The sequence below is a fragment of the Antedon bifida genome, chromosome 8 (assembly GCF_963402885.1).
Source record: "Antedon bifida chromosome 8, ecAntBifi1.1, whole genome shotgun sequence".
NCBI classification, from domain to species: domain Eukaryota; kingdom Metazoa; phylum Echinodermata; class Crinoidea; order Comatulida; family Antedonidae; genus Antedon; species Antedon bifida.
Window position 1 is genome coordinate 4093228 of NC_136233.1, and position 13490 is coordinate 4106717.

A 13490-nucleotide genomic window follows, 5' to 3' on the forward strand; every position below is an offset into this window, starting at 1 on the left:
TCAGTAAATTATTTTAAAAGTTCAAGTTCAACTAATCTTTATTATGTTTTCAACAACTGGTATAACACAAATTCAGTTGCTGTTATGAGACAGAGAAACGGATACCAATTACAAACATATGAAAATCTATAATGAGGCATAAAACAATTTACCAAAGAAAAAACCAGACAACCATCAAATTGTTTAAAAAAAATAAAGATAAAGTATTTAAACCATACTCATATAAAATTGTTTCAATTAAAATTATTTTTGAATTCAGCATTATAATTAATAAGCCCATTTTCAAGCAACTAGACTTTTCTTTAATTTATTTATTTTGTTATATTTATTTGTTCGTTGTGGAGTCAAGTGGCTGAGCCGTTTTAAAGGCAGTGACTACAATCACCACAGGTTCAACAAGTCACTCTTAAAACATTTTGGATTAAGTCTTAAATAAAGAAAAAATCTGGCTTGTGTGCACTTTCAGAAGAGTGGAGTGTACTGATCCATTCAGCCCCTGTCGTTGACAGATGAACGAGCGATGTTTGGTGGCAGCACCCGAGACAAAGGGACTCTTTGGGGGCAAAAAGTGTCTTTCACACATGTACGCAATTCAGCTCAGTTAGGCTGTAAGACACAGGTTATTCCCCCACATTTACTTTATTGATTAAATATATTGCAGTAAAAAAATATAGCTATACTGCAATAGAATAACAACATAATCTCTAACCTTTTGTTTTAAGATGTACCCTAATACTGTAGTTTGATACATGTATTTTTTAATTATCTATAGTGCCTCTGTATTTCCTATTTTTCCCCTATATTTTAACTATATTAAATTTATTCAATTTGTGAGTACATTAAACTGACTTATATTGGCAACGGGTCTAAAACCGTATTTTCATCGCCAATAGAAATAGGTCTATGTGTAAAGAAGAAGCCTTGTAAATCTATAACAATACAAAACATCATTTGTCAATGCTTAAAGAAAACAAGCTATAAGATGAGATTAAAGATGTGACGTCAACTCACAGATAACTAATACCTACTAATACGCTGGGGTAGGCAAAAGTTCATTGGTACGAAAACATGTTTAAAATGGAATAATTTACACTCAAACATGATGTTATTGTATTTGTGATAAATTCAGTTTATGTAATATTATTAGGTTAAACTCTTCATTTGAATTGATGTAAATCATTAGTACAGTACTGTTAAAGTTAAGAATGTAATCTTATTTTAATTCCAAATCCCACACAAATTTATTAATAAATACAGTAAGTATTATGATGTGTCAATCTTATAATGTATTTTTAACTTAATAAATGTATTGACTTTCACTTTTGCACTTTTGCACTTTTAACTACAAAAAATATCTGTTATATCAATTGATATCCAATGTTTACTGTATGTGGGTGCCACATGGACAAGGCACAAACCAAACCAAACCAAATATGGTAGTGATATGCCCAAATAAATATGGTAGTGATATGCCCAAATATGGTAGTGATATGTCCAACTACGGTAGTGATATGCCCAAATATGGTAGTGATATGACATCTTGACACATTTTTTTTGTCACATAAAATTTGATAGTGTAGACAAGGCTTTATACAGTACTGTACTTTATCTACTATGTCTGACCTAACAAAAATAAATGTGTTTAATATCTGTGATTTGGCCGTGTACAACTCCTACACCTAAACACTATACTGTACTGTATCAGGTGATGAAGATTTTTAGAAAAAATTTGTGGTATATATTTGTTGTATGTTAACCTCTGTATTCCAAATATTTCAAGCAATCAATTTTAAATGTTGTTAGTTGTTTTATTCTTTGAACTTTCCTTCTGATAAAAGATCTCGTACACTGAGTCATGGGCAAAAAAAAAACATGATTTCGTATAAAGAGTCGCCAAGTAGGCTAGTCAAAAGTGACTAAGTTACCTAGTGTATACCATAGAGACAACACTTTACACTGATAAACCCATTTTATAATTGACAAAATATCAACTTTCTTTGTCTTAATGAAGAAATATAAATGTTAGCATATCTATGTTCCTTTGAGTATAATGTTTGACACACAGGTTCTAGGGGAAATGTTTAGGTCAATTTAATTTGACCTTTTACACTTGACTTCCTTCCGTAACACCTTCTTTATGTCATGTTTTAATAGACATTTGAAATATAATCACCTTTCTTTTTTAATGTCATGTCTTTTTGTGTAAAATTTTATTTTTTATGAAAATATAATTTTTTGTACACCGGCCTACTGTATTCAGTAAGCAATAAAATAGATCTAAACAAATTAATTAAAAGTTAAACTAAACAAAATTTAAAGATGGTTTAGTTACAGTTCATTAAAAAGATCTATTTTAGTTTAACTACAGCATGTTTTTTTTTTTTTTTTTAATACTATAAATAAGGCTATGATTTATTTATTTATTCATTCATTTAAAATAAATAGAGGGCATGCTTTTTATTTCAGCAGTTTCTTGTACTTCTAATAAAATGTAAACTATAGAGGGCTCATTGCAGTAAGCTTTCATTTCTTTTTCTTAGCCAGATTACTGAATTTTTTATTTATTTATACTGGGTATTTATACAGTTGATCAGTGGCTGTGTGTGTACTAATATAGGGGATAATATGGGGAATCTCCTACTCATCTTGAAAGATGTACTAGGCTCTTTAGTGCACATGAGCTAGATGTGTACACTGGACCTACAGTTTATAGTCCTTATCTGAGAAGACTCATTTTACCACCAGAACCATGGAGCAAGTGAGTCTAGAACCCTTGCCGATGTTATGGCTAAGTATTTACGGTTCCACTGTCTTAACCGCTTGGCCACTCACTCAACAGTACATGTAAAAAATCATCTAAAAGTACTCCTTTTTTATACAAGTTCTAAATCAATAATTTTGGTGGATATTTGTTGGTATAGAGCAGCTCTCCTTTTACATAATAATAGAATTGAAACCTAAACAAATTTGAATGATATAGGAAATAAATAAGATATTTCAATTAATTATAAATACATTGAAAATATTTCTTTGTCTCCTGAAATTGTAGTTGGTTGTACAGTATACTTGACAACAGTATTTAAAAAAATGAAATATTTACAATAAATTATTTCATATCTTCTGATATACATTAAAACATATAGCCTGCCCTCATATTTACATCCATTTACATTACTGACAAAAATATGGTATTTATACCTCCATGATAATAAAACATTTTTTGTTTTGTTTTTTGTATGGTCCTCATTACAGTTAAATTCCAGAATTTTAAAATTTTTAAAGGAAAATTATTTTATTATTTTATCTATTTATTTTTTGCCAAAAGTCAATACTAGAAAATTACCAATTTAAGTTTGTTTAACATTATTATTTACTGTTTATGTTTTCGGAGAAATCTATTACTGTTGTTTTTTAAGAGCTAATTTAGGCACCAAAACACTTTTTTGAAAAATAAAAACACTGTACCTTTGAGTTTTACTAAAAAAAAAATGATTTGACATATTGTCAATTTATTAAATTATAATAATATAATTATATTTATCTGTTATAATCCTTTTAATAATTATATTTTGTAATTAAAGAAAACTGATTTTAGGAACATCTGTACAGATTAATACAGATGGCTTACTCAAGGATAATCTTGAACCTGTCCAGGTCAGATGAACTCTAGCCAATGAAATTGGATCACAGAGGCAATACATTTAGACAGCCAATCACAGTTGAGCCTGTGCCCTGCAACATGTATACATATTACAAGGACCAGCAGACTTTTTCAGCATACTGTATTTGTGTGAACTTTGGGCAAATATGCTAGAACAAAGCTGGTTAAAAGCTAGAGTGAATTACAGGCTACTTATGAAATCACTGTATATCGGGTAACAATTGATCTACTATGGTAGTGTAAACAATCTTACAATTAAAACTTGTTGCCATTGATATTAAACAATTAAAGAGATTAATCAATTGAAATAAAACAGTGTTTTCATCAGAAGTGAATTATTAAAATATTATAGATAATTAAAATCTTACCTTTAATTGATTCCCCTGCTCCTTAACCTGTTAGGAAAAAAAATACTGCTATTAAAAATCTGTTTTAGAAACAAATGGTATGAATGAGCTGACAATAATTAAAGAATATTAATTAATTAAACATAATTATCAAAATTCATTATATAACTGAAATTGTAATTTATAGAAAATTATAACAAAACAGACAGATAACAAATAAAATATGTATGGATTGTTTAATTGAACTGGAAGTAATTTTCTATATAATTTTCAACATAATATTCCTTGATATAGTGAATTAATTATCTTATTTGTTCGTAGCCATTGATTTAGAAGTTCACATTTGAAAGTATAGAGACAGACATAGCTCTGTCTACACTATCAAACTTTGTTGTTACCAACAAATTTGATGTGCTCTTAATTATATGGACAGGATGGTATCACTACCTTATTTGGGCATATCACTACCATATTTGAGCATATCACTACCATATTTGAGCATATCACTACTATATTTAGGCACGCATCAAACTGTTTGTGTCAAATTAGTTTGATAATGTAGACAGAGCTTTAGAGAGGAAAATATGAGTGAAAAGTCATTAGATCAAACATGGTCCAATTGTGTCAGTACAATTGTGTTTGACCCTACCAGATGCCCATTTACAAAAAGAGGCAATCGTAAGTAAAGTGCCTTGCTTAAGGGCACAAGCAAACAAACACCTGATATGGCGACCAGAACTCTGACATTTATTACACTAGGCACACCCCCTGGTAAGTGGGTGAAACTTCAGGGTTCAGGCCACATCCCCTTGGTAAGTGGGTGAAACTTCAGGGTTCAGGCCACACCCCCTTGGTAAGTGGGTGAAACTTCAGGGTTCAGGCCACATCCCCTTGATAACTTCATGGTTATTTTAATTTTTAAGCACCTAGAACTTGCTGCTGGCACTAGAAAACCAGACCATTCTCAAATCTAGTCAGCAATTTACGAAAAATGAACAGCACCGAATAAAAATTTAAATTTTTGGTAAGTATAATGAAATCCTTTGTTTATCAAGATGACTACACAAGGATCGGTACATACCCTGCAAATTTGCTGGGTCAACTCCGGCCTAAAAAGCCCTGCTAATTCAGACGGTCACTCGTTTTTATAAGAAATGATTAATTACCCAGTTACAAAGTTAAAACCAACCCTTTTAGAGACTCTTTTTTCCCATATGCTTGTCATCTATATAATGTACATTTTTCAAGATTTTTTATATTGTGTTTTAAATTGTATTGTATCTATGTTTCTAATTTCATGTATGTAATAATTATTATGTGACAATAAATTGAATCTTGAATCTGGAGTTTTCCTGGGATGTCAACGGAAATTCAAATTTTGTAAACGCACCCTAAGAGGAAAGTTACTAGGTTGTTTGCACAGGAATTTCTTAAAACTTACCATTTGATCAATAGGTCATGCAAAATCTTTTTTATTTTAATTGACTTAAAATAAAATAGTTTCATTAAAAATGTATTTAACAATGCTACAATACTTTGTGATGCATCAATGATAAGAATATTGGGCCCTAGAGGTACTTTACAGTTACTTTTTGTACCACACATTAACATTAAGATCATTATTACTAAATGGTGTATTTCTTTACATAGCAAGAGCAAGATGGCAGATTTCAGTCATGAACTTTTAACATATAATCTTTCTGTCAACTCTATACAATATTGTTTATTTTTGTACTCACTCCTTTTATACCACCCAGAAAACCATGTGAACATTACAGTCAAACAGGGGATAGGTATTCCAAGGAAACAGTAAGTCACAAAAACATAAAACATTCACGTTTTTCCCTTTAATATTGCATAATATTTAAATCAATTAAATTGAATAATTATTCATATGATAATTTGCTTATTTATTACTTTTAAAATTCATATTTTATGATTATAATATTGAGTATTGTTTGGGAATAATGATTTTTTTTCCTAATCAAGTTGATCTAAATTATACACTACAATTGCAGCATCAAATTTAAATCAATTAAAAATTGAATAAATCTTTCAATTTGCTTATAATTTACTTTACTATTATACAGTATACCATATTTATTCAAATAAACGCCTCGCTTTGAATAACGCCTCCCTTGAGCAAGACATATCCTCCCCACCCACCATAGAACATCGATAAACGGCAACTTAAAATAATAAATGTTTACTGTATAATCACTTTTTAAAGTTAATTGTGTGGAGAATTTATTTGATTATAGTATACTGTGTACATGTTAAAATATTACACCCAAAAAAATAAACACCTCCCTCAAATAAACGGCCCTCTAAAAACCCTCTACAACAATAAATGCCCTTAACCTCCATTAAAGGGAATCAACTTTTGGACTCAAAAAGTGTCCCCTATAGTACAAGGGTTTCCCTTGAATAGGGGTTGGTTGCAGTGGGTTTTTTTTTATCCTAATATCATATATTTTACAGGACGCTGTCCTCTGGGGTGTCCTTTTGAAAAGGGGTGTCTCAAATGAGAGTACGGTCTCTATTCATCATCATTCATATACATCTACAGTATGTTGTTGTTTATTGCCGGTCCGCCAGATAGTCTGATGACTTTCCCGCCTCGGCTGCTTTGCTTATATCTCAGATTGCTTTTCTCCAATCCTGTCTGTTTTCTGCTATTCTCCGAATCGTTTCTATCTTTTATGCTATTGATCCTAAATATGTCTATGTATAAACTAATTCAATGTCTACTAGACACATTGACAGATGTACATACTGTCATATACAGTAGCTTATGATGAGCATGCTTATAGTTATTCCCTTACTAATGAATGGCAGGATACGCAAGCAATTACATTAATCCAACAACATCATGACTACGTTCTGATCTGATATTATACATTATTACACATTACATGCACACAAATAGAATGTAACAATGTGAAGAACTAAATCCTTTGGATTATGACAAGTTTATAAAGCAAATTAATTAAATTAATTTTGATCTATATAGTCTTATATTATTGCTTAAAGGATCTATAGAAAATACAGGTATGCAATTTTAGTATATTATTATTGTGAAAGGATCTCAATGGAAATAAGCTAATAAGCGTTTTGGGCTACCCTGGAAAATCTTTTATAATATATGTAAGTAATTTATGTTATTACTTTGTATGTATTTTTTATGATGCTTTTCCTAATAAATTCAAATTTTTTTTTTTTTTTAAATCATATAATAGTGTACTAATAATTATTATTCAAATCAAAATTCAAATTACTGAAAAAATGACAATGCTTCTGCTGGATGTCAATGGAGATAAACTAAAATATTAAACAAAAAATGTAGTAACACTAAAGCCTTCCTCAGTAGAAGAGTACTATGAGATAAGTGACTAAATATTATAATAATGTATTATCTCACAAAACACGAAAAATAATAAAGATAAAAAAGGAATAGACCATTTTGTATTTTTATTAAGTCATTCATTAACCCAGAAAAAACTTGATTAATATAATTTTATTATAAATTTATAATAGTATAATAATTTAAGTGATAATGTATTTAAATCTTTAAACATGTTATATAATAATATTTACAAATAATAAGCCCTGTTATCACAATATCATAATCAAACATGCTCAGCTGTTACTACGGACAACAAGCTTTAATTATGATTGCATCTTGGATCTTCTCTATTGGCTGTTGAACAGGTTATGTGAAATACTGCATTAGACCAGACAAAAACTATTTTATATAGAACTAGAAAGCCACTCCGAGAGTGCATACATTTGCCTACTGTAAAATTCTCCTCCTAAAAAAAATATATATATTTGTGTGTGTCTTAATGCTGTGTGTGATTTAGGCTAAATTCACTACAAGCATGTGTATGCGAGTTTGGTGTAAAAGGTTTCAACTAACAATAGTTTCAATTGACTAACAATAGAACAGGAACCAAACCAAAAACAAACGGGTGAATTTGAAAAGAAATAGGTTTTTTAAACTACTCGCATCAAAAAACCTGTACATTAAATCAAATTATGTTTTAAAATTACAAATCACAAATTATAACTCTTGCCTCTTGTATAAAGAGGCAAGATAAATGCAATTTCAGTTTACTTGTTACTCTAATTTTAAAATTCTGTCTTATCTTTTAACAATAGCAGGTCTGAAAATAATACGAATTAAAAAAGTGGTCCAGAATTGGGACCATGGTCCAGATTGCCTCCAAAATTTAATGGAGTGGTCCTTGACCACATATCTATCTGTATTTTCATCTTGGTAAAGATCTTGGATTAACTTTTTGAGTCCTGCTAACAAACAAACAGTTAAACCTATTGTAAAACTTGGAACAGAAATACCTTGTGTATTATCCTAGACCGAACTGATTAAACCGATTTCATGAAACTCATGGTTATTTAAACATATTTTTTTTCTGCAAGAGTAGTCCTAACTAATTTATAAGCAAATGGAGTAAATTTGCTCCTACAAGCCTGTGTCTGTGAACATACAGTATTATTGGATAGCAAATTGTGTTGACACACAAAAAGGGGAAACTAAATTAAAATACAATATGTAAATTTAAAGCGAGATTAAAAAACATATAAATATTTATAGATAATTTATAAACATTAAATTCATTGATGTTTGACAATATATGCAAGCTGTTTAAAGATTTTTATGTGAACATCCGAAGTAGGCATTTCGGCATTGAATATGGTTGAAACGTAGGCAGTTGACTGATTTGGAACAATACTCCACCAAGATCAGCTGTCACTAGCCTGATTTGTGTATTGGAACAGATGTAAAAAGGAGGACAAAGGATGTGTGCTCAGAATGTGAATAGTATTCCTTATGTATATTAATAAGCTGAAACCATGTGTGGTTAAATAGGTAAATGAATTTAAAAGCAGTCTGCTTTACACGAATCAAGCTAGAATATTGGAAGCAACCTGTTGTGCTTCAAATATTTTGTTGACAATATTGATTCAATTATTTTAAAGCTCTGTCTATACTATTAAACTAAATTTTACAAAAAGAGTGTGATGTGCCCAAATAAGGTAGTGATATGCCCAAATATGGTAGTGGTATGACATCATCATGCCCATATATGGGCACATCACACTTTTTTGTTGCATAAAGTTTGATAGTGTAGACAGAGCTTAACTATAAAATTTCTATCTTATTAAAGTCTAGTTTGAGTCATAAATACATCCACTATACAGTATTAGGTAAAATTATATGAAATAAAGTTAAATCTGAAAACCTCTAGATTTCCTTTACAATTCACAAGCTTTCGGTCATTCTTATGGCCTTGGTCAATGTCCGAAAGCTTGAAAATTGTAAGCATTACCATCCAATATTATTCAGTTTAAACTTTATTTCATTCAAAAAATTTTCATTAGTTTTTAAGAATGGTGAGACCAAGAATGTTACAAGTTATAATTCAGGGGAAACAGATCCATTTGTCCAGTTGTGACATTGTATCAATATTTGTGCTCTTAAAACTCAAGTATAAATGGGTACAAATAAAGGTGAACGAGTGGAAAGTGATAGGGCTACACAAGGTGCAGTCGGAGAATAGGCTCTACAAACAACAAGATTGAATCATCATTGTCAAGTAGAATCTAATTTTATGCACAGCTGCTCGGCAATAATCTATGAGTGAAAGAAAAATGATCTTTTAGAAGATGTAATAATACTTCTGTTCTGTAGATCTTGTGGAAAATACATAGAGATACAGTATGTACAGCAAATCATGCATGTTCACATACTGTACAGTGGGTGGATCCAAGGGGAGCCCAACTGACCAGAGCCTCCATCATGTGCAAAGTTATACTGCAAAAGATAGGTTTATATTTACCACTTTTTACATTATCTCGGATCTGTCACTGGCTCATAATCAAACTGAGTAGGCAACAATATTTTCAACATTTAAGCTGCATAATGTTCTACTATGTGCCTATTTTTGCTGCAGAAACAGGACCTTTAAAATAATTAGTATTATGTCTATGGGCTTTGTGAAGTTTAGTTTTGCTTTTTCATTTCATTTCATCTTTTATTTTGGAAAAAAGAATACAGAGTACAAGATTCTCCATAGCTCAAGAACAAATTACAAGTCTCTACATTATTATAAATATAAAGAAAAAAAATAATCGTACCACGCCAAGAATGTTAATGAGTCGCTATCCAATCGGGTTTGATTGAGGGGCCGAGAGGTTAAGGCAGTAGAATCGTAATCCATAGCAATAACATCGACAAGGGTTCGAGGCTCACTCGCTCTATGGTTCTGGTGGTAGAACAAGTCCTCTCGGATAAGGACTATAAACTATGCATATTGCTCGTGTGCACTTTAAAGAACCTAGTACATCTTTCGAGACGAGTAGGGGGTTACCCCAGTGTACTAGTTCATTCACACTGACATGGAAAGACGTAATGGCGCCGATGACACGATGTGACCTTTAGGGGAGAAGAATGTTGCTGAAAAGGTTTAACATCTAAGTCCACAGCGCTCTGATATTCATGAAATAGCGCTATATAAATGTTGCATTATATATGATGGAAGAACAAGATCATAAATGCATTTCATGACCATATTTCCTGTCCTCCCCAACCTGCACAACATGCCATACACCACCTTACGCTGTAGTTCATAGAATGAGCAAATTTGGTTTTTTACAAACATGGATAGATTATTACAAACCAGCAATATTAAAAGATTTTCATTCACATATTTCTCTCATGATTTTACCATTTATAGAAAACAATGCTCTATTTTTTCTGTTTTTTTTTTTAAATACTAATAATATTTTTATTATGCACACTACATTGAGTACAATTAACACAAATTTGAATCATTTTCATAATGTTTTTCTCATTTATAAAACATGCTAAATTTTTTCAGGGGTTTTTTAATTCTTAAAATGTAATGGGCTTTTAAATATTTAATTATTCTGTAATTGCCTTGAGTAGATTAATAAACAACAAAGGAATATTAAGGAGATCACTATCATTTATATTATTTGTAATGTAATGTTCTGTACATAACATCTTGACTATGTCGAAGCATCTGTTTTCAGAATCACTTGGTCTGCATAACAATAAATAGAAGAACTTGTATATTACTACAATGCTAAGGCACAATGAACCTAAGATATGGATTTTTTCTCTGCAGGTTCTAATCAAATATTCACTGCCTGTTACAGTATGAAATGAATCAATAGGTTTACAAATTAATGTGACATTATCATTTTCAAACAGTTATTATAAAATATCATTCTAACTTTATCAAATTGATCATGGCTATAAAACCAATCAATCTGTGAATATTTTATTTTTTAATACTTGTGTTATGTACAGTAAGTCTGAACTATTAAGTTTTGCATAACAATGGATTATCAGCAATAATCATTACAAATACAAGTTATAGAGAATACTGCAAGTTAGAGCTTAAGCTTAAAATATTAATTGATACCTAAATACTGTACAAAAAATAATTTAAAAAAACATTTATTGAATAGGCCATTTTAATTTCATAATTTATAAATTCAAAAATGACCAAAAATTGTATCTAAAATAACAAACAGTACAGTGCCTTAATCTAAATTTAAAATAGCCAACCAAAGCCTACAGTAATGGTCTGTTAATTTAATTTTAATTTATTATTATTTAATTTATATTTTTTTTAAATTTGACGTTATTAAATAAGACACAATCCCTAGTCACTGTTGGGACATACAGCCCCCACACCCCCCTGTTTGAACATTCACTTTTTAAATGATAAAATGTTTATGATAGTTTTTGTCAAAAGTTGGCAAATATTTTTAACAAATATCAAAAATTGTCTGAAATTATAATAATACAATATTTTACATTGGTAGTAGGGCCTACAGTACACTAGGCTCTAGATTGGAACATTATTTCAATATTTTTTATCTACAGTACAGTATACATTTAATCTATACAGTAGCAATTACAGTTTTTGTAGTCATTTAATCATTTTCAGTAATTCTTTCAAAAATAATAATAAATTTATATTTTCATTCTTATATTTTGCATGATGATGACAGAGATGTTTATAATCACACACAGATGGCCTAGTAGGAAGGGTGACGTTTGATATCTGATTTGTAAAATAGCGCTCTATTTGTTAGACATTTTTTAAGACTCAAAATCCCCATCATATAGGTGGCCAGCATCTTTTATTTACTGTAAAACCCAGAAACTTCATAATCACTTGTAAAAGTACTTAAATAACTCGTGGCAATCGTTGTTGACTCTACTATGATCGGCTGTAATAACAACCAGCCCAGGTGTCTCACCGTAAATCCAACTAGGCTCGCATTTCATTTTCAGCAAAGTTGACTCGACTAATTTAAACGTGTTAAAAAGACTTAACTGCTGATGAAATTAAATAAAGCTACAGTATGACACTGTCTGATGTTTATAAAATAATTGGTTATTATCACTATCAGTTTAATAGTACTGTAATAGTATACAGATAGTAATACTGTCATGGATGGTACACATAGGCCCACAATGTGGTATTAGGGTAAAAAATTACACAAACGAAAAAACAGTGCTGTTCAATATGTCTACAGTTACTACCTGAATGAGTAGCCGCATCTGGATAAACCAACATACTGTACAGCATGAGGACTATACAAAAACAATTATTTTTTAGTGGAACATACCTACCCACTAATGAGACAGTCTGCTAATCCGCACTCTAGTGAGCATCCTAAACATTCATTTTTTTTTGTATCATTGTTGCAAATGTACACTAGACAAAAGAACTGAAGATTTTAGAGAATGTGGTATGGTACACTATCTGCATTGATTACGGTTGCCATAATCATCAACAAAGCGGACGTACACTATACTTAATAGCATTCTTAGGCCCTGTTCAGACCCATGGCGTTAGACCGTTTTAGCGTACGACGCTAAAAGAATGTGTGTCTGAACAGTTGGAGATTAGCGTACAACGCGTTGTACAACGGTTGTAACGTTGTAGTGGAAAACGGTTGATAGTACCGTTTTAGCGTACGACGCTACTGTAAGTCAACGTTGTATCCAATCAGAACGTTTCCTGTTATGACGCGAAACAAGGTTTGACCTAGGCTGACATCTTGTATCGTCAATGTGTGAGAGATGGATTTCAACAACAAAAAGGCCAGAATAAATAAGGCCTAACTAGGCTATAAATACAACTGTAGGCTACAAACTACATGTATCAACTGATTACCATTATATTTTCTAACAAATGACATAAATAAATGCACCTTGTATTTAAACATGGTGACTACGATCCCTTCCCCTTAGGCCTAGCTAAGAGCCATTCACGCATTTCATTCAAGCTAAATATTAGCGTGGTGGGACATCAAGTCACTCATTAATATATACAAGGCAGACTAGACTGGACAAGTTTAATGCTGAAAACCCCCTAACTCCTAAAAAATCAGTAAACAAACAAGGGGAGCTGTGT

The 13490-nt window shown here is 31.0% G+C and overlaps 1 protein-coding gene across 4 annotated transcripts in view; it reads right to left on the reverse strand.

Moving 5' to 3' along the window:
• Window positions 1-13490, reverse strand: part of LOC144850801 (uncharacterized) — a 162783-nt gene that overhangs the window by 130732 nt on the left and 18561 nt on the right. For all 4 annotated transcript variants that reach the window (XM_078708248.1, XM_078708247.1, XM_078708246.1 and 1 more), the window contains exon 3: window positions 4030-4056. In XM_078708248.1, coding sequence (XP_078564374.1) covers window positions 4030-4056 — 27 coding nt within the window. The remainder of the gene's footprint in view (window positions 1-4029; window positions 4057-13490) is intronic.